This window comes from Taeniopygia guttata, chromosome 13 (genome assembly GCF_048771995.1).
Source record: "Taeniopygia guttata chromosome 13, bTaeGut7.mat, whole genome shotgun sequence".
NCBI lineage: Eukaryota > Metazoa > Chordata > Aves > Passeriformes > Estrildidae > Taeniopygia > Taeniopygia guttata.
This window is the reverse complement of record NC_133038.1, coordinates 766,940-788,956: the sequence shown is the minus strand read 5'-3', so window position 1 is coordinate 788,956 and position 22,017 is coordinate 766,940. Positions and strand designations below refer to the sequence as shown.

At 40.5% G+C, this 22,017-nt stretch overlaps 1 protein-coding gene across 14 annotated transcripts in view; it reads right to left on the bottom strand.

The window, feature by feature from the left end:
• Positions 1-22,017, bottom strand: part of RAPGEF6 (Rap guanine nucleotide exchange factor 6) — a 123,125-nt gene that overhangs the window by 69,992 nt on the left and 31,116 nt on the right. For 13 of the 14 annotated variants that reach the window (XM_030284248.4, XM_030284252.4, XM_030284250.4 and 10 more), the window contains exons 5-6: positions 14,042-14,111; positions 8,448-8,591 (exon numbers count right to left, since the gene is read on the bottom strand). In XM_030284248.4, the coding sequence (XP_030140108.4) occupies positions 8,448-8,591; positions 14,042-14,111 (214 nt within the window). The remainder of the gene's footprint in view (positions 1-8,447; positions 8,592-14,041; positions 14,112-22,017) is intronic. The other variant, XM_072935453.1, reaches the window with a different exon arrangement.

The window sequence follows — 22,017 nt, the reverse complement described above, 5'->3', positions numbered from 1 at the left end:
TGACTGAATTTTCCAGTGATTGAATTTTTACTTCTTGTGGTGGCAATCTGCAAAATATTTACAAGTTTTGAAAGGTTTTTCTGCCACAAAAGTATCTTCCTCCTACAGTACTGTCAGCATCAGCTGAGGTCAAGGTTTGAGCAACTCTCCAGACTGACACCAGTCAAGAGAGCGGGATGGTTTCCCTGCAAAGGACTGTGCTCTGGATCTGCTTCCAAACAGTTCCAGGCTTCCTGGTGAAAGTGCTCAGCAGGTAAAAAGACTGATAGACTGCAAGTAGGAAATTAGTGTAAAAATACCTACAAGTTTTTCTTCAATTATCACAAACAAGTGCAGCTCTGCTGCTCTGCTGAGCAAGGGGAGGGCACACACAAACCTGCTGTTCAGGGGGTCCATCATCAACCCAACACTGGGAGGGGAGCAGATGTGCAGCTGACTGCTAAACTTACTCGAGATGGAGAAAGGTTCAAAAACAAGTCTTTGAGTCAAGAATCACAGAACGGGTTGTGAGGGGTCTTTAAGCTCATCTTGTTCCTACCCTTCTGCCACGGGCAGGGACATTTCCACTAGACCAGGTTGCTCCAAGCCTTGCTCAACCTGGCCTTGAAGGGCAGAGAAGATGGGTCCCATTACCAACCTCGGAGTGCAGCTCTCCCTAGCAGCAGAAAGATGCCACATCCCAACACCGTGGCATCACCCCCCACCACAGGCTCCAGGGCTATGAGAAGGGCTGTAAACTACTGCCAGCAGCCAGATTAAGTACAGGTGCTTGCTTAAAATAAACCCTCCCGAGTTTCAGTCCGATGCAGTTTCATTTGTACATCACTCTTAACTGCTGTTACACAGCTGCACATGTCACCTCCAAACTGAGGTGATTCCTGTAAATCAGTTTACATATAAAGTCCATAAAATCTTTAGGGAAACTCCTGAATATGAGGTCTGAAAAACAGCCATTTTCATTGTGGATAAATTGGGGTTGACCTGTTGCATTACGTTGTTAGTTTTTAAAAAAAATTAATCATAAAAACACAGATTTTAACCAAAGGGCAGTATTTTCATTAAGTATTTTTGTACTTTCTGCACAGCCTATTCAAGTCATTACTCACTTGAAACTGCAAGTGCTCATTAATTGGATTGGGAAACACCAGTGGTCTACGGAAATTCCTAGGAAGATTTTTAATGCACAGCACACTTTGAGGATTGGTGTTTTGCTAATGACCACCATAACCAGAGGCAGACTTTCAAGGAGCCCTTGAAAGTAACACTGCTGACAAAATGAGCAGACAAAATCAATATGTAAAATGAAGTATGAGAGAACATGCATTTAGAAATCTTCCCCTTCCTTACAAAAGCAGAGGGAAGTGCCCGAGGACACCCCAGCAGACTAGGGCAACTTCAAGATGCCGAGCAGAGGGTCCATGCTGGATGCCAGTGGGACCCTGCCAGAGGCTATTTCCAGCTCCACCAGTGAAGAAGTAAAATCATACAATCACAGTATCATTCAGGCTGGAGAACATTTCCAAGATCAGGAAGTTCAACCATCAATCCAGCACCACCAGCATGTTCACCACCAAACCATGCCCTCACTGCCATACCCACAGATTTTTTTAACACATCCAGAGATGGCGATCCCACCACTGCCTTGGGCAGCCTGTTTCAATGCTTTACAGCCCTTTCTATGAAGAAATTTTTCCTAGTACCCAACCTAAACATTCCTTGGCTCAACCTGCCGCTGTTTTTGCTCATCCCATCACTTGGTACCTGGGAGAACTGATCAACCCTCATGTGTTCCAGCCTCCTGCCAGGGAGTTCGTTGTAGAGGGTGGTAAAGTCCTTTCTGAGCCTCCTTTGCTCCAGGCTGAGCCCTGCCAGCTTCCTGGGCCACTCCTCACCAAGACTCACAGTGCAGACCCTTCCCCAGGTGTCTGGCCTGGGAAGCAGACCCCTCTACCCCATTTGATAACAGAGCTGCTTAACCACCACCTGATTCACAGCCTCCTCCCCCACCCCCAAAGCCCAGCCCAGCAGTAAGAGAAGCAGAAAGCAGGGGGCTCCATCCATGTACATCTCCTCTCCTCCAGCAGACAGCGGGATCCACACCCACGTGTCCTTTGTGCGCAGCCCACAACAAACCAAACCCACAGGGGCCCACACAGGAAGTGAACACACTGCAGATGCTGCTGCTTCTGATCACAGAAGTAAGAAACACGACAAATTGTAGGAGTTTAGAAGAGCTGCAAACAGGGACAGCATACATAGACTTTTCCAGGGTCCTGTCCAGCACAGGGTGCCTGGCTAACAGAGGCTCTGGCACATGCTCTGAACCGGAGCACATGCCTGCTCCTGAGCACCTGAGAGCTGGGATCCCACCCAGGCAATGCAAAATTAAAGACTGAAACTAGAGAAAAAACAGCATCAGGAAGAAGTAACCTGCATTATCTCTTTGTATCATACAACATCTCTAGAGAGATAATGACAACGTTAATTTCTGTACCCTATAAGTGCACTGCAAGACCCACAGCTTTCAGCAAGAGCTGAATTTTCTTTTCATTCACAGAATGGTTTGCATTGGAAGGGACCTTAGAAAATAACCAGTCCCAAGGCCCCTGCCATGGGCCTGGACACCTTCCATTATCCCAGGTTGCACCAAGCCCCCATCAAACAAGGCCTTGTACACTTCCAGGGATGGGGCAGACACAGCTTCTGTGAGCAACCTGTGCCAGGGCCTCACCAACTTCATAGTAAAGAATTTCTTCCTATTACCAATCTAAACCAAGTCCTTCTGTCAGCCTGAAGCCATCCTCCCTTGTCCTATCACCCCAAGCCCTTGTCCAAAGCTCCTCTCCAGCTCTCTTGGGAGCCCCTTTTGGTAGTGTACGGTGCTTTATGGTCTCCCCAGAGCCTTCTCTTCTCCAGGCTGAATAGCTTCAACTCTCTCAGCCTGCCATTAGCTAATAAAGTTAAAATTCTGGCAAGTATTTTTTAAAAGTGTCAAAAAGAGGAAGTGTGGACACAAGCACAATAAAAAGCAATGAGCTGCAAAGAGAATCTTCCTCCAGCTCAAGAACTAGTCATTTCAGCCATTCACAAGATCAGCCACAGCCTCATCACAATTAACTGATATTCCAAATAAACAGAAGCCAAGAATACTGTGTCCAGGTTTAACAACAGGCAGCTGGAGACATGCTCTAAGTCAGGCTTACTTGATTTATATCTATAAAAGATACCATATCAGCAAATTTACCTGGTAGTTGAAAGTAGATTATAAAAGACCCGCAGTGTTTTATAGCATTTAAAAAGAAAAGGATTGGTGATGGTAAAGCATCTAATGGGTTTGATCCAGTATATTGAAATGTGACTTAATTCCCTCCAATTATGAGATCTCCCATTCTACCTCAAGCCTCTGACAGGATTACATTAAGTAATGATCAAAGAACAAGAAACTTGCCACTCAAGCAGTCTGCAGCGACAGACTTCTCTGAAGATAAATGCTTCTACATGGCTCCAGGACAAATTTTACTTAATGCAAATATTAAGATACTGTCCATAAAATGCAGTTTTATAATAAATCTTTTAAACCTCATCATCCTCTTACAGTAGTTTAAAAAAACTGCATCTCTGAGGAAGTGGATTACTACTTAAGTTTGGTACTAATTTCTTTATTCTGCTCTACAATAAACTTAATAGCTGAAAAATTTCAGTATTCTGTCACAACTCCACTGAAATAGGCATTGGATCATATATGCGCTATTTTTAGAGCTACAAATATTCTTCATTTGAAAAAGGTATCACAGACACTTCTCAAAAATGTATGTGGGTAATAAATGCATAATCACAGAATGGTTTGGGTTACAAGGGATTTTAAGGATCATCTTGTTCCAATCCTCCAAGGCAGGGACACCTTCCTCTAGACCAGGCTGCTCCATCTAACCTGGCCTCAAACACTTACAGGGATGGGGACTCCACAGCCTCAAATTACTGACAATAATAATAAATAAGAAAAATTTTACTGAAATTAAAAAATATTTGAGTTTACAGGTTTGAGTCACATGGAAATTTGTACTGAATTGTTAAACCCTGTTTGGAATTGAACACTGTCAGAAATATAAATGCAAAACTTGTTATCTCAGGTTTTATTTTTTAACTGTGATGATAAATATTTACTTTCCTATTACTTGATCCAAGATCAAAACAGCAATTTAATTTTTATAAAGCACCAGAACTATAATTAATTTTTTTTAAAGCATTACCATTAAGAAGTCACTTGCTGCAGTTTCTGGCTGCAGTTTTGCAAGTTCCTAATGCATGAGCACAGAAGTTTGGGATATAGTTTAACAGAGACGACCACAATTACCTCTTTCTTTTGTATGTAAAAAACATGGTGGTATTATTACTGTCTTCTTTTGTAATCATAAAACACAGTTGCATTATTGATTGGGTTGAGAAGCAGACTAAGAATAGAAATGACTCACTCGTCTCCATTTTGATGCTGCCCTGCTGCAATGACCCCAGCTCCTGGCTGGATGCTTATCACCACCAAGACATGCAATCATGATAACAAATCAGATCTGAAGCAAGAGCTGGCATAATTAACAGCAAGGGCACATTTCTCCTTAATCCATTCATTCTGAGCAAGAGCTTTTGCCAAATGTGTCCAGCCTCACTTTCTCCCCCACCGTCAGGACGTTACTGTGGGGGTGATGTGCAAGATGCAGAATTAGTAAGTGACAAAAATGGAAAAGGCCAGATATGCCCAGGGATGAAGAGATCTGATGTAATTATGGGATGCTCAGACCTGCCCCAGGCAGGCTGACAGCCACACGTTCTCAGGCTGCCACCGTGGCCATGGCCTCACACGTGACCCACGGCACAGAGCCACGTCCTCCAGCCCTTCACGGGCAGCAGGGCTATTGTGTACCCTGAAAAAACATTGGGAAGTGTTTTGCCAAATACACAATTGCCCTTGGGATCTGGCTGGCCTGCTGTTCTGTAGAAGAGAAAATCCCCAGGGCCAGCAGAGCCTCACCACAGCTTGGGTGCACTCTGGATCTGGAGGAGAGCCCAGCCTGCTCACCAACGCACCAGAGCAGCGCTGGCATCCCCTGCACAGGGGCTGCAAGAGCAAAGTCACACCCTGGGCCCTTTGAAGACAGAGACAGAAACAAACCTGTTCACTCTGAGGGAAAAGAAAGAACACTGCCAGCCTGTGTTCACTGTGTTTACCTGGACAGAAAACAAACAACTACAAATAGTTAATTCTGCAGACAACCAGCACTCTTGTGAAACAACACTGTTCTACAAACCACAAAAATGTAGCAAAGGAATCTAAATAGTAAACACCTTCACCAAAGAAACCAACCAGATGATCTGTTCTTAACATTAGCTCATTTGAGGGAAGGCAGGGAGGGAAGAAATGTAAGAGATACCCACTATCCTGAATGTCAACTACCTGGTTAAATCAAGAACAAGAACTCTTTTACTTAATTAAGAGGCATAAGAGAAAATAAGAGCTTCAAGGATAGTAACAATAATTCAAAATATTATTTAAAGTATCTGCATATAAATCTTAGTTTAGTGTCCAATCAGGTATTTCTACAGAACAAGTTCCAGCACTAATAAGAAGTACTCCATGTGAGAAGTAGATTTTAGCTCATTTCACAACCCAACAGGTAATGTTCTACAAAACATGGATGAACCTTCGTCACAAATATAATCACAGTATATTTAATGTGTAGAGATTTACATTCTAAGGAGTTAATGGAGATTGCACAGATAATTCCCCCTAAAAGCAAACCCAAGAAACCTTAAATTTAAGGAAATATTCCCAGCTAGGTTAAAAAAATACTGAATTTCTGTACTTAAAGGATCCAAGTTATCTTTAGAAAGCAGAAAACTACTTGCATATCAGGGATTAGGCATGTGAAAACTTAAATGGTGTCATACTGAGTATTCCAATATCAACCACAGGAGATGGACTAGAGTCCACATGGAGGCTGGAAAGCTCCAAGCCCTCCCCAAGCGCACAGGACTCAGAAAAGCTCCATGAGGCTGCATTCAGCATCTGTCACAGAGCACTCAGCAACGGGCTGGAGAGTGAAATGCAGCTCAGTGCTCATTCATTAGCATTATGTCAGAACGGAAATCTGCTGGAGAGTTTATAAACACTTTTCCCACTCCAACAGAAACCTTATTGTAATTTCCTGTAAAATGGAAGTTTGACTTACCCTCCTCCTGATCCTGATCCCCTGCCTACAGCAGAGGGTTGTTGGAACTAGATGATCTTTAAGGCCCCATCCAACTCAAGCCATTCTATGATCCTACACTCCTCTCATGGGCTACATGAAGGGTTACATCATGAAATCTGTTTTTCAAGATCCCTGGGAACCAATGTATGAACACATTCATACAGGCATGGAACTAACCATACCTAAAACAAATTTATTACTTTACTAGTTTATAATGGAATATGGAAAAATATAGGCACCAAACTTTTCCTTACTTGTCACAAAGGCAGCTTGTTACAGTGTTTCGACTCCTTAGTCATGTGTTGAGTTCCAAATTATTTTTTGCTACCTTAAGTACTCCGAGTATGAACCTTTCCAATTAGAAGCTTGCAGTCTACAAAGCAAGGATTGGTATTTCAATTCAGACTGCTGAAAACCCAAAATCTTGGAGATCTGGAAGCAGAGAGGTGGTTGTTTAGTCCTTGCCACTTAGCACTCACTCATCTAGGAAAACAGTGTTACAGGACTCTTCTTATATACTCCTAATTAACAGATAAAAGCAGATTTGGGAATGTTCTACTGATTTAAGAAGTTTATACCATTTTCCATCAAACACCTCATACATATATATATATGTGTGTGTGTGTATATATATTTTTTTTCCCCACAAATCTGAGGAAGCCACCAGGTTTGCAGCAAGCAACTACAGGCACAGGCGCCCTGTATTGTTGGTAACAAGAAATAAATCAACACAAAGAAGAACAGACCACCTTGAAGAATCTTCTTAATGAGGACATGATCTGCTGACTAACCACAGTCCTGTGAGTGTACCACACTGACTCCTTGCAGCAATAACTGACAGCCCCTGAAATCATGCAGGAAGCTGTGAAACTTGGTCTTCCCAAGAACAAAGATGCCAAGTCCCTTCTCACGCATCCCTCCAGGCAAGCTGCATAGGTAGCACCAGCATCAGCTGTTCCTGGGATTCTCCTACTCTTAGCAATGAAACCTGAGAATTATTAGCTGTGTGCTTATTCACTGTCACAAACACCAAAGAGACAGAGATAGGTTCTGTCTTACACAGATTGGAATTTAATTCCTAATAAAGCTTTATGCACACCCACCCAGAGTGTGAGGATCCAACATCTCATTTCTTCAATAACTAATTTAATGTCTTACTAATGATAAAATCCAACATATGTGACAGTTCTAGAAATGAGATGGCAGAGGATGTTAAACTTCAAGCAGCATATTCTTTTCCTGTCACAGACACAGTAATGCTGTGCAAGGCCTAAAATCACCACCTGTGACCCAACTGCTACCAACATACAGAAAAAACATCAGTTTATATAAGTTATAAGCTCATATCTGACTGTACACCTCAGGTATTTTGAAGCGTATCAACTGAGAATCTACCTCTTTTGGGGAGATGAAAAGGAAGATGAGGAAAATGGAAAGAAATTGACTTTTTGTCTTCTGAGCATGAATACTATTCCAGGCTTGTACTTCAACGTTAGTACTCATTTTAAACTTTGATTTTCAAAGCAGATCAAATTATCCAGACCAATTATTTTCAATCATATTATTTGTCTACATCACATATATCCTGTTACCAAGCAGGAAGTTCGAAAAATAATGGTGAATAAAAACCTCCACATACACCTTGCAGCCCTGAAACCACAGTTTCGTGCCTCCACACAGTACAAAGTTTATAGTCTCTGCTGCTCTTTATGACTAGATCAGTTGTTACTCCTTTTGATGTTTGAACTACCACTACACTATTTTTAAGCAAGTAGACACAACCAAGTACAAGAGCATTAATACTTGTACTTGCAATTAACACAGCTCTAAGGCACAGTTCAAATATATTAAGAGAAAAAAAAGAAAACCACCAATTTCTACATCTTACCAAAAGAACACCATGCAAAACCAACAAAAAATGAAGAAAGACCATTTCTCTGTCCAGTGAGCATATTAAGATTTATTTATAGTGCTCAGCTGAAGATCCCTAAACCAAAAAAACCACATCTTTTCCAATTACTACCTTCACTTCCACCTATGGTGTCGCAATCCAGACCACTTCACTGCACCTCAACACTAAAGAAGTGTTCCCAAAAACAGCAAGCATGGGCTATTTCACTTCACCAGTTTTGTCACCACAAGAAAATTCCAGCCAGCCAGGCAGACCCCACAGTGCCAAGGAGATGGGCAGGGCAGACTCACCGACATGTAGCTGCTGGAATCCACGTTGTCCGTGATGGTCTGGCGCTCACCCCGCTGGTTGATCTTCCTGTACCTCCGACGGGACTGCCGGAGGGGCACTTCTCTCTGCAAGATATTTTCCTCATTGTCTTTAGAGTTCTCCACCTGAAACACACGTTCAGGCTCCTGGTTAAACATCCAGTTCTTCCATAGCTCTGTGAGCCGATTGAGCCGTATGAAGCTCATGGGGAAGGCACAAACATAAGTTCAGGGCAGCTAAACTTTGCTGGAGTAAACGACTGTGGTTGTTTCAGAGAACCGCTGCTGCACATCTCACAAGTGCCTTATTACAATGAGCTGAGGCCACAGTTTCCTTCCAGGAAACTGTATTTTAAAAAAAAAAAAAATTTAAAAAGGCACACATATTCTCTAAACAATATAGCATATCAGCAGAACCTCTTCTGCATCCACGTGTATCATGGAAGGAGTTACAGACACTGCTCATTTCAAGCTTATCTTCAACACAGAAGTTACCTTTTTTTGCGTATGTACAATCTGACAAAAATATTGCATTATACCCTATTTTTAGTAGTGTAATTTTTAAAAGCATAATTTATTTCTAGTACCAGTCATAGCTAAACAACTTCAAATATTCCAGCTTTTATAAATAGCTACTTCACCTATGTCATACTGCCTCCTAATCGCTTTCAGTGGATTATGGAGAAATGGCTGGAACGTATTCGTAACTTGATGTTAAATATTATCTCTGACTAAACATAAAAAATTAGGTAAATTTATCTGTTTAGTAAAAGCCAACATGAAATCTTTTATCTCAATAGCTACAATACTTGTTTTCTATAAAAAGCAGCCTCATCCTTTCCCATTTCCTTTTGATGTTTTGGAAAAATATCTCGCAGCAGGAAGCAGGACAGACATGTATGCGAATAGGCTGCAGCAGGCAAGAAGCTTCTCTACAATATTTACTATGTAGAAGTTTCTACTGTCTTCAATGGCTTATTTTTATTTTTTTTTCCTCCAAATTTCACTGGAAAATCCTAAACATTAAGACTATACTCCTGGACAGGAGAAGAACCTCTGTATCGTCTTACACAGCTCTCACTTCATATACTCAAGTAAATTACTTTAAAATTAAAATCCAAAAGATACAAAGAAATGGAACACAGAAAGACTTAACAGACAGAAACAAGAAAGTGACCAAACTAACACCATCACAAAAGCAGGATCACATCTACTTCCACATCACTCTTCCCAAACACCTATGGCCTGTCTGAGGTCAAAGGGAGGTACAAGCAGCTGAGCTTCTCGTGGGTTATTTTTTATTCCCTAGAGAAATCATACCTTAATAACATGGGTTAAAGATACAACAATCTGAAAAGCTAGAAAAGAAGAGTGAAGCTCACACAATAATACTGTCAAAAAAAAAAGAAAACAGAAAAGCTGAGTTGAAAAAGGGATAACTACACTTTTCACTATAATTTTACTACTTCTTTGCAAAGGAACAGGACAACAACCAAAGACATCTATTTGCAGCAGTGCATTAAGCACAGTGGTGTAAGGGTATAAGGAATACAGTGGATGCAGGCAGAAACACAAAAAGAAACAAAAAAAAAAATTTAAACAGGCCATCCAGTATTATCAAAAAATCCACTAAAATGATTGATATAGAAGCCTTTCTTCATGTAGCATAAATATGGATTTTTATCTAGAAACAATGTTGCTTTCAAATTGTACAGAAGTCCCCCAGAAATAAGGAATTTTGGATTTGTACAAAGTTATTAATTAAATAACCAAAATTGTGCTGATTTAATTTTTAATTTCTGCATTTCTTCAATAAATGCATTATCATTTTTTTCCTGCATTCAGTCTGACAAGATCATAGAAACCAAAACAAGCAGCAAACTTCTCCAACAGAACAGACTAACCTGGACCTGAGAAACTGCTGAGGCGGACAAAGACTCTTTGAACACAGATAACCCTTATTATCAAGAAACCCTAAACTGAACAGGTATTTTTAAGGCTAAATTAAAACAAACAGTGACAGAGAAATTATTTTTATTTCACAATTCTAACTAAAAACTAAGACATAAGAATTAATTAATTATTTGATAGCACTAAGTCAGAACAAACAAGCGGCAGAAAATGAGACCACCTGCTTCCTTTGGTTAGTGAACTGCTGCTGACAAAAGCAACATGGAAATCAGAAACCAGGAAAGACCTCCACACCACAGAGCTTCCAGCACGAGCAGTATTTTGAGTCCAGCTGACCACCAGGTTGTCAACACTTATGATTTACAAGAACTGTTTTTGATGTTCTGTGTATCAGCAGGATAGGCACACCTGGGCACCTCACCCAGCCCTTCCTTCACTTGGTTAAAACTAAAAATTCCTGTTGGCAGAGAGGTGTCAACCTCACCACACCCCTATGGAGGAATTCAGCTTCTCTGGGAGTGCTGTGAGCCGGATCCTGGTGTGGGAGCAAAGGGAGAACAGATCCCCTGGGCCACTGCAGAGCCAGGAGAGCCAGGCTGCCATCAAGTCAGATGGAGACACTGCCCCACAGACTGCTTCTCATTATTTCATTTTCCATACAGTATCATAGAATTGTTAAGGTTGGAAAAGGACTCAATCATCACATCCAACCATGCCCCTAGCCCTGCCAGGCCCACCACTAAAGCAGGTCCCCAAGTGCTACATCTACACACCCACGAAATGCTTCCAGGGATGGTGAATCCACCCTGTCCTGGGCAGCCTTGACCCTTCCCATGAAGAAAATTTCCCTAATATCCAATCTAAACACAGGATTGCCCTATTTCACTCTGGAGTTCAAACCAGCAATGAAATATTTTCCACCTGCATGTATCACACTGCTCTTCTGAAATCTTACACTTAGATCTGAAGAAGAAAATGAAAGCACAAATGAACAACAGTAATGACACTTCAACATACTTCAGTGACACTTCAACATATGCTGCAATTCTGGGCCATCTTCTTAAATGATAAATGGGGCTATTATTAATTCAATAGATTGCTCAGCCTCCAAAAATATGAGTTACAATGCCCATTCACACACTATCTGTTATCCTCATTAACTTAAGTTGACCACATTTTATGGCCTTTAAAATGGGTCCATTCCCAGAGGATTCCCACTACAAAACTGATTTACATTCTAAAATGACAGGAGAGAAGGAAAAAAAAAATTTAAAAAAATCAGTCACCAGCAGGAAACCATAGAGTTCTTTAACTCTATTAAAGTAGCTAACTAATTATTTTGCTTGAATTATGTATTAAATCTCATTAGTATGTTGCAAATTAAAAACTAGAGAAAATAAAAGAATTAAGATAAATTAAAAAGAGTTAATCAGGGAACTAAAACTCAAGTACACCTTATGTCAGTGAAGATCATTAGCAAGGTGCATGCCACCACACCGATACTTTTTTCTCACACTATTTGAAGTGCTTCCTAGAAAATACAACCAATAGCACCTTTAGCTACATTTACCTGTAAAATATGACCATAAATATAACGAAGAAACTACTCTGCACTTTTAATTGTCTGATTTTCCTACTGGAAAATTATACTGAAGTCCCAGAGAAGGATGTCAGATACTTTCAAGTGCCTCTATACTCTCACTGGCATTTAATCACAATTACAGACAATTCAGGAGATTTTAAATAGAGCAAACAGCTGTCTGGGCTGTACCTTTGTCTCCAGGAACACCAGCAGTGTGTGAGGCTGCTGACATGGCCAATGCTGGCTTCCCCAGCTACTGTGATACTGTGCTTCTCTGAAAACACCCATCACAGTTGTGCCTGCTCAAGTTACACACACAACATTAGTTTCTTCCATAAATATTTCAACAGGGTCAGTTTCTCTCTTAAAGCACACACTGCACAGAAACTCCTCTTTTATTTCCATCTTATTTTTTTATGCTTTTATTCTTATTTTTATTTCTATATTGTAATGGTGATGTACCTGCAGTGAGTCAAGTCACCACCCAGACCAGGCTGGTCCAGTCTTCCACTAGGTTGTTCCAAGCCCCATCCAACCCAGCCTTGAACACTTCCAGGGATGGAGCAGCCACAGCTGCTCTGGGCACCCTGTGCCAGGGCCTCACCACCCTCACAGGGAAGAATTTCTCCCTAATACCTAATAATAGGAATGACTGGATAAGTGAGCGTTTCTCACTCTGCTGCAGGAGCACTGAGGAGCAGGACTCAGCTCAGCCCTGGCACAGCACTCAGGCACACTGAGCAAAGCACGTGCTCAGTTCAGCCACCAGATCCTGGACAGCTGCAATTAAAAAGTAAAAATGCAAAGCAGCAAATGCAAACCAGGGGGCCTGGGGCAGTCCCGTGACATGGCTGTACACACTGCCACCCAAACAGAACTGTGGCATCCCTCCAGGCACAAATCTCCTCCCCAGCATGCCAGCTTTGAGAAGAAACTGGACAATTAGGAATAAAAGAATTAACTGTTTCACTCCAGAGCATGAAGACAGGTTTCTTGCACTCTTAACCTGCACTTCTGGCAGACTGTAGCCTGAAATACATGCTGTAGCACAGAGCATATTACTGATGCTATCAGAGCCCATGAGCAGAGTCAGACTGACACTGCATAGAGCAAACTGCACAAAGGACAGCAAGTGGACTTGGTACAGGACACTGCTGACATCCCTGCTGGTAATGCACTGTGAGAAACAAATATTTTATGGAAGCTGAGTATTTACATGCTCAGTAAGAGACACTGTCAAATATTAGTTTTAATGTTACCATATCTAGATCTAGGGCAGCTAAATCAATAGCAGTCTGGAGATGGGAGTCTCATTAACAGACATGTGGGTTCTGAGCACAACAAATAGCTTTGTTCCTGCTCCATTAAAAACATCTAAGGTGAAAGTTGGAAGAGATCCGCCTGTGTCCCCAGGCACACTGCTGGGATACGATGTCAGCCTTCACTATGGAAAAGCAATCCTAATATTGCAACTGCTCACAGCATGTGTACAACAGCCTGGGAAGGACTAAGCTACACTCTCTGAGCATGTATACATGCATCTATATATGCATCTGGCAGTACCACTACGTGCTCTGAAGAAGCAGAAGGAATCCTGGACATCAAGGATGGTTACAAATCCTACCCTTCAAGCTTAGCTAAGCACTCTCATGTTTCTTCTCCTACCTACAAGCCTTCACACTATATGGCCCTGCAAAGGCTTGGAGGAAGAAAGGCTTTTCCACCCAGACATGACCAATAAAAGCCATGAAATGGGGAATGGGGGTGTAAATAAAATACTCAAGATAGAAGGCTGCCATAGCCTGACTCAGGAATGCTCAGCTCAGCCGTGACTGTTAGGCTTTTGAAACTCAAGTAAGCATAATTGTAGAAAGAATGACCTAATCATCATCATCATTTACCCATCTAGATTAAATTTACATAGCTACTGCTGTTGTGAGAACAGCCATAGGTATAATTGAAATCAAGGCAATTTTACTGCAATTTCATAGAATACTTTACAATAATCTTTCTGCTGTAAAAGAGAAAGAATTTGCTGAAACCAGCAATAGATTTAAATACATATGAAAAAAATCTGCCTTACCACAATCATTTCTGAAGGTTCCAATATGATACATTCACATCCTCGCTTTCCTCCAGACTGCTTGCCAAAACTAGAGTGGGATGGAAAAAAGCAAACAAAAAGGAATGAGATGAACAGCCTATTTTACCTTTTCAGTAACAAAAATAATTGGCAATGGTCCATGTTGTTAAAAAACGAAAAAAGAACAAAGAAAAATTGATGAAAACTATTGTATGAAAAATGCTAATTAGATAGTTTCATTACCATAATATTTTAATTTATTCAGCATCCCTCATCACGGCCTATGTAGAGTCCAAATATAAAGAATGTTCTTCTGTAAAATCATTATTACTTGCAGATACTCACAACCACTCATAATACATTTCAGTTCTGACAAGAAAACTTTAGTACATTTTAATTAAATATTAAATGGGCCTTGTAAAAACAAATATACATAAATTCCAAAGACTCCAAAATACTACTCAGCATGGAGCACTTTAATGAGAGCTCCCTCTATGTCACCCCTTCATCCTCCAACCAATGCAGAGGACAGAGAACCTCTTTTCTCACACTGAGCCTTAACTTGTGATCTCTGTCTTTATGTTGCTACTTGTACCATCACAAGGACTGGGTCATGGTGATGAGTTCTGTTTATGTATGAAAGAACACAAATGTAACAAAGCACGATGGGCAGTGTGAGACAGCAGCTGAGGAAAGCAGATAAAAACAACCAGATGTGCTTTAGCTCATCAACTGTAACAGCAGACTTCCTTCAGGACACTGAACAACAGAGGTGACTTTAGAGAAATCACCTCTGGAGAAGGCACCACACAACAAATCTGAGGGTGCTGGAGCTACCAGCGAAAGAGGACTGAGCTAGACCCTGCTGGGGGATGTGCGGGGTGTGTTACAGACCAACAACTTCTCAAATCAATCCATTTGTCACTGCAGTGGTACCTGGAACTGAATATATCTGGTTTTACACATTAAGTCACCTTGTCTTCACTTCTGACCTGCCAGCCTGAGGTGGGAATGCTTGACCTACTCACTCCCTGGGCACGAGGGAAAGTGATTCCACAGCCCCAGCACATAACACAAAGTCCTTGATGAGCAGCACAGTGGCTGGATTAGCAGTTCAGCGGTTGTAGCTGCCATGTTACAAACTCAGACTGCCAACATCAATCACGCTTTAGCACCTACCAGCAGGTGAGATAACTGAAGAACTGGTTAATGCAAAGCAGGGAGTAACGTGAGAATTAGAAGGAAGTTAAGACAAGAGTGGAGACAGACACTTAAAAAATGGATCAGCTCCAGCTGTTATCACCGAAATTATGCTTTAAAAGTACATCTGAAACTCCAGCCATGCAAGATTTGAGTTATATACATGGTCACTGTGATGGGAAAGATCCATAATGAAACCACTACCACTTTATACAGAACACTTAAAATAACTCATGTTTATAAACAACACTCCAAAACTTCTGTGGGATATCTACAACTATGGGAAAACAATTTAAGTAACTAAACTGAAGCTAAATTCTAACTAAACTAAACCAGGCTGAAGAAAGAGAGGTTTTGATTAGATATCAGGAAGAAATTCTTCCCTGTGAGGGTGGGGAGGCCCTGGCACAGGGTGCCCAGAGCAGCTGTGGCTGCCCCATCCCTGGAAGTGTCCAAGGCCAGGCTGGATGGGGTTTGGAGCAACCTGGGAGAGTGGAAGGTGTCCCTGCCCATGGCAGATGGGTGGAACCAAGTGAGCATAAATATCCTTTCCATCACAAATCAATCTGAGACTCTCCTGAAACTGTGAGGTTACTCAAGCTTCAGACGATTGCAACAAAGTTTCAGATTATTGCAACAAAGAAATTATCAGTGTAACCCAGTTAGGATAAAGAATTACAATTAATAGGAGCGCGGCAGCTTCTACTGTCAAGTTTTGATTTTGATAATGGTCTACTGAAGGAAAAGACCAAAATATTTAATTACATTACTGCAATATAGTCATAAACGACATGACAACTAAAACTTTCTCACCCAGACCAGACAAGCACAAGCTTCACATAGAAAACTGGCATTTTCACACATTTATAGTAAGAAACTCAGTTCAAATTTTCATGCCTTCTTTCATGTTTTTTCCACACAGCATGTGATCCAGTCATGAGTCTTGTGTTTTTGCAATAATGGCTAAACTACTCTCACTCATACAACCATTAATTCAGTTCAGAAAATACAGAACCATCATTTTTAATGTCAGTTCCAACACTGAGGTGAACTGAAATCCATGTAAGGATTTCCCTACAAACTAAAAACCAAATTGAGATCAACTTTGCCATGTGATAATTTTCAATTTAAAGAAAAAAAAAGTTAAATAACTTACAATTCTATTCCTTATAGCAGAAAATGAAAGACAAGAGATTTTATTTTTTTCAAAACACCACAATTATAAAGGAATTATGTGCAACTGGAAGTTTCAGGTTTTGCACCTGTTTAAATCCAGAAATAATCATTATAAGTTTTATGACAAAACAGATGACTACTATTGCTACATCCCCTGTAGTTAGGAAAAAGCACCAATTTCCTGTTGCAGGTTGTTCAAACAAAGTAATTTTGTCATGTAACAAGATTTTATCAAACTCCTGGAGGTCAAGGAGGAGTTGTTTTCCTTTTTGTTTTAGTTTACATAAACACATTCTTTAAGTTCAGCCACTGTCCAGCCTCCCTCTGCTGATGTTGCAGCATTTGCTAATTAAGTAATCACTAATGAGGACAAGAATGGTGCTTGGAACAAAGGTCATGGTCTTGGCCCTATCATTTCTGCTCCATCAGGCACTTTACAACAACCAAACACTTGGAAAAGGATCAGGTTCCAAAGACAAAACCCACCCAGCTAATCCTAAAGAATAAACTACTCATATTAACAAGTCAATAGGTCAAGTTCCATTATTTCCTGGTACACACCATCGTGGATGGTTTATTCATTATTCCACAGCAGAACTCCTTCCAAAGGAGGAGGCCACATATGGTTTTTCACCAGCCATAACTACCACTATGTCTTGAAAATACCAACTTTTAACGTTCTTAATTAACATACACAACATGTTTTAGAAACATGGGTTTTAAATTTCTTAATGACTTATTCCATATTTTTCCTCTAGAATACAAATATTTAGCTTCTCTCTCAGTTAAGAGGTTTGCTGACATCAATATACTTCACTAATCTGCCAATTATAATCAAGGCTTCAGAACAACATTCATTTCTGAATGTTTGTAAATAGAAAAGGTTCAGTTGAACAAAGCTTTGAAAATGGAGGAGAGAAAAGCCACTTGGGGAACAAGAAAAACTTTGACATGGAACCTTCTTTCATAGAAGAAGGAATATTTCTGTGACAGCAAATTACTTGTAGAAGTCTTTAGCTGGTGATTAAAGACCCACCCAAACCTGAACCATGTTTCTCCAAAGAGAGAGCTCTGGAAAGTACATCTAATTCTGGAAGAGATGGGGCAATCTCAACTTTTGGTACTAAAAGACAACTTTGCTGTGGCATCAAGAGCACACAGTGCTGTTTGCAGGCGCTGTTATTTCTCAGTCTTTTTGGTTACCCAAGTTGGCACCACAGACATCCTTTCCCAGGGTCAGGTTTGCTTCCTGGAAAGGTCCAATCCAAGAAGTCCCTTTCAGTACTTCTGCTTACCAACCATCACAGCAGCTTCCCCAGCCAAAAGCATATCTCAAAAACACTACATCCTCTTGATGTCACATGTGGCAAGATACATAAGAAAATTGGGGAAGACTCACTAAGGTACAGCACATTACACATGCTTTAGTGCTTCAAGCAAAGGGAAAATAATCTAATTAAAATTTAAATTAACACTGAAAGTGTAAGAAAACATTAAACTAATGTCAATTAAGCTCTACTTACAATAAAAAAAATTGTCAAAGGACATACTACCACTGGTATAACCATTAAAGTTTTAAATGACTGAACAATTTAAATGACATTGTTAACACATATCTGATTTAAATATGTTTTCATGTCATTCTATAGCTTGCCACTGTTGGAAACCTAGAAAAATATTAGTACTATAAAACTGCACTACAATTTTTTTTTATTATTTTATTGTATGCTCCCGTCACTTAATATTCATGTATTTCATCTGCATCGTTAATTTTCACACACTCACTCAATGGTCTGCAATGCTGACATGGGAAAAAAAATGTCTTCCAGATACCAAAGGCAACTTTGTTTATCCTTGATTTATGGATGCCTCATTTGCAATAAACTGTGTTTTCCTTCTAATTCACTGCTACTCATAATTAAAAATGCTTAAGCAGTTGCATAAACCGAGAAAAGAATGTAAGTTAAACTAGCATGACATCCAATACCAACAACTAATGGTGTTCGGGCCATGGGATCAGACTGGAGCTACCAAAATGTAAAAGCCCAGGACTGCAGATAACAGCTCTCAGCCAGGCCGGACAGGGCTCGGAGGAACCTGGGCTGGTGGAGTGTCCCTGCCCATGGCAGTGGGCTGAACTGGATGAGCTTTAAGGCTCCTTCCAAAAACCAGTCTGTGATTCTGTGACACTACTTGGTTCACCTGTCCCTTTTCCATTGTGTGATTTGCTCACCTCTCTGCAACTGCAGAGTACCTCAGACGTGCAGGCACCTGAGTATGTGCCTGACTGCACTGATACAGGGATCAGAATAAAATTAATCACTGGAGGGAGCCTTCTGTATCTGAGAATATTCCTATTTCACACTCATGATCACTCCCCAGAACAGGAAGGTGTTAAAAATTTCTTTAAGGTACTGGACCTTTTATAACAAACCTTACTGTTATAAAGTAAATTATTTAGAAACTCCTCCAACAAAACATATTTTGAATGTAGCCCGTGAAACAGGATGAGCACAAACACAGCTTTCTGAACGCAAATGTTTTGAACATTCTCATATCCAGCTGTTGCACAACGTGAGTATTTGGTGATGAAATACATCTGGAATGGCAAAATTGACGAATTTAAGCAATAGCCATCACATTTTACTCAAACATTTCCTGATACCAATGCTCAAGTTTTTCAATACTGATACTTTCTCATTCTTCATCACTCAGAATATCATACACACATTAAAGGTAAAAACACAGTCTATCCTGAAGAGCTTTCAGCCTACAAACACTAATCAGCAAGCATCTTCAAATTTACAATATTCTACTACATTCTGAAACAATATTTTCAGATATTTCAGACATCAAAGCTATCAATGGCAGGATGTCAGGCACTTCACGTTCTGTATTTTCCGGGAACTGTAAAATCATAACATTATCCTGTCTGTGCAAATTGGTGTCAATAATGCACAGTTATCTGTGACTGTCAATAAAGCTACCTGGAGGAGTTTTACTGCAGTAATACTCAGTACTGTATTACATGCAGAATGGGGCCAGGGCCCTGATATACCAGTTTATCAAGATAACAAGCAAAGAGTTTGCAGGTATTTTGTTTTTATGAATATACCTGTCTCTTAAACTGCCTGTCTGCCTGTCAGACTGCTTTTAGGCACATAATGAAGATAAATTGTACTCGCCACTGCAAAGTGCATCCCATGACCCCACTCATCCAGTATCCTGGATGCATTTCTTCCATACAAAAAGATTTTGTACAAAAGGGCAAAACTGGCCCTGGAAGAAACAAGAAGCATAAGGAATAAATATGTTGTTTGGTTGTTTTTTAACAGATGAAAATGTGATTTTGTGCAAGTATAGGGAGCTACAAGGGCATACAGTGCCAGGACAAGGAAGAGTGGTTCTAAGCTGACTTAAGTAGGTTTATATGAGATATTAGGAATAAATTATTTACTAAAGGGTGGGGAGACCCTAGCACAGGTTGCCAGAGAAGCTGTGGCTGCCCCACCCCTGGAAGCGTTCAAGGCCAGGTTGTGTGGGGCTTGGAGCAACCTGGGATTCTGGAAGGTGTTCCTGCTCATGGCAGAGGCTTGGAATGAGATAAGCTTTAAGGTCCCTTCCAACCAAAACCATTCTGTTTTCATAGCAGAAAAGCTATGAAAAGTATTTTTTTTCCTCTCCTTGCAGAGTACCTCTTGTGCAGAATAGTTGTTCCAGCAAACCCTTGAATATCATCTGTGAAGTTGCTGCTGGTCAGATGCAAGATAAAATGCATTCTGCTACAATGAATGTACCACACAAGCATACTAATGGCTGGAATAACCATTATTATTAAACACCAATCTAATTACTCTAAAAATGTAATTTAATACTTAAATTTATTTGTCATTGTTTGGGAAATAACACTGATGGAAAACCCATGAAGTTGCACAAGAAGCATCAACAGCCACAGTGACTGTGGATAGAAAAGTCAGGATCTGCCCTTCCTCCATTGCAATTATGACACAGGAATATACCCAACATCAAAATCCTCATAGGAATAACCTGTTTTCTGGGCATCTCCATGGAGCTCTCAATTGCACTAGATTTGTCTCAGCCCAGCCATGACCTGAAGAATGGGGCTGGCTGGTAGGGATGCAGATGCATCAGGAGACCTCACAGCAGCTGCTGAGCAGCCCCAAATGTCTCTATTTGTGAAACAGAACAAGGAGATTGGAAAAAAGGTCCATCAGCACAGACCAAAAGTATCAGCAAATGCAAGTGGTAGAGTTTAAAAGATATCATATGCTGTGCAAGTCCTGAGCTCTTCAAAGTAACTTAATTAGAAAAATATTATAATACTTAACTCTATCAGGAAATGGTTTAAAGGAAACCAGACACCACAAGATACATGGCTGAATGCAAAATACCTATTTCAATTAATGCTCAGTCATCAAAACCTATTTCTGCATTAGCTCTCAATAACAACATTTAGCAGGTTTATCTCTTGAGCCTGCTGAAGTTCTAATTGGAAATTATTTTGGAGGCTATATAATATGCTACTCAATTTGCAGGCTGCAAGCTCAAGATCTCTGTATTAATTAGTTTATACAATGAACATGATGACCCTTTGAGGAAGCCTGTGTCTCACCTATCACTTTCTGTGCAGCTTTCCAGCTATTCCAGATCATGGAATTGCAAAGTCTTAGTAAAATTTATATAGTTATAAACAAACCGTACATGACCCCTTCCTTCTAATTTCCTTTCTCTTGCACTTAAGTTTAGCCAACAAAAAACTCTGTGGCACAATCAGCATCCCTTGCAGTCCATAACATTTCTAAAGGGTAGCTGATGTAAGGAACCATGAATAGACCAAAAGAAAATTACTGATGCAGGGGAAATATGGACAAGATTATTCAGCCATATAGTTTGACAGGTCTGAACACAGTCTTCTTCACTTTTTTGACTTTCTTAGAAGATTAGTCTGTATCAAACAAGATGCACTACGTATTCTTAGTCTTCAGCACCTTCCCAGCCCTTACTCAACAGCAGCATCCCAACACACTTCGGGAGACCAGGACACAGCTTCTCACTGGTGTGCTGCCTCTCCTCATCCACATTCCCTTTTCCCTCAGACAATTTTCATGCCAGCACTAGCTCTGCCAGAAGAATTTAAATCTGAACAAATCTATCTGAATTAATTAGTTTTACAAATACATTTACTGGTAGCGTTCCCAAGTTGTTGCTTCACTTATTGGCTGTCAGACAATGCTACAAGTTACAGCCACTACCTAACAGAAACATCCAAGGCAAACATCACCTCATCCAGAGCCACAAATGCACTGAATAACCACTGCATTTATCCTGTGCTGAGTACTAAATCTCTCAGACTTGATAAGCACAGGGATGTAAGCCTGAAGCTCCCTTTAAGAAAGCAGAGAAAATCATCCACAACAGTTAGTTGGGAAGAGCTTTCCAGTGTGAAGCAAACATACACTCAGAGCATTGTATTGTGACTGCAATATTTAGAGTCACACAGTAAGAAACTTAAATCCCAATTATGGCAACAATTACCACAATTCAGAACCTTACTGGGAACTGCCAATTTGTCAGAAATT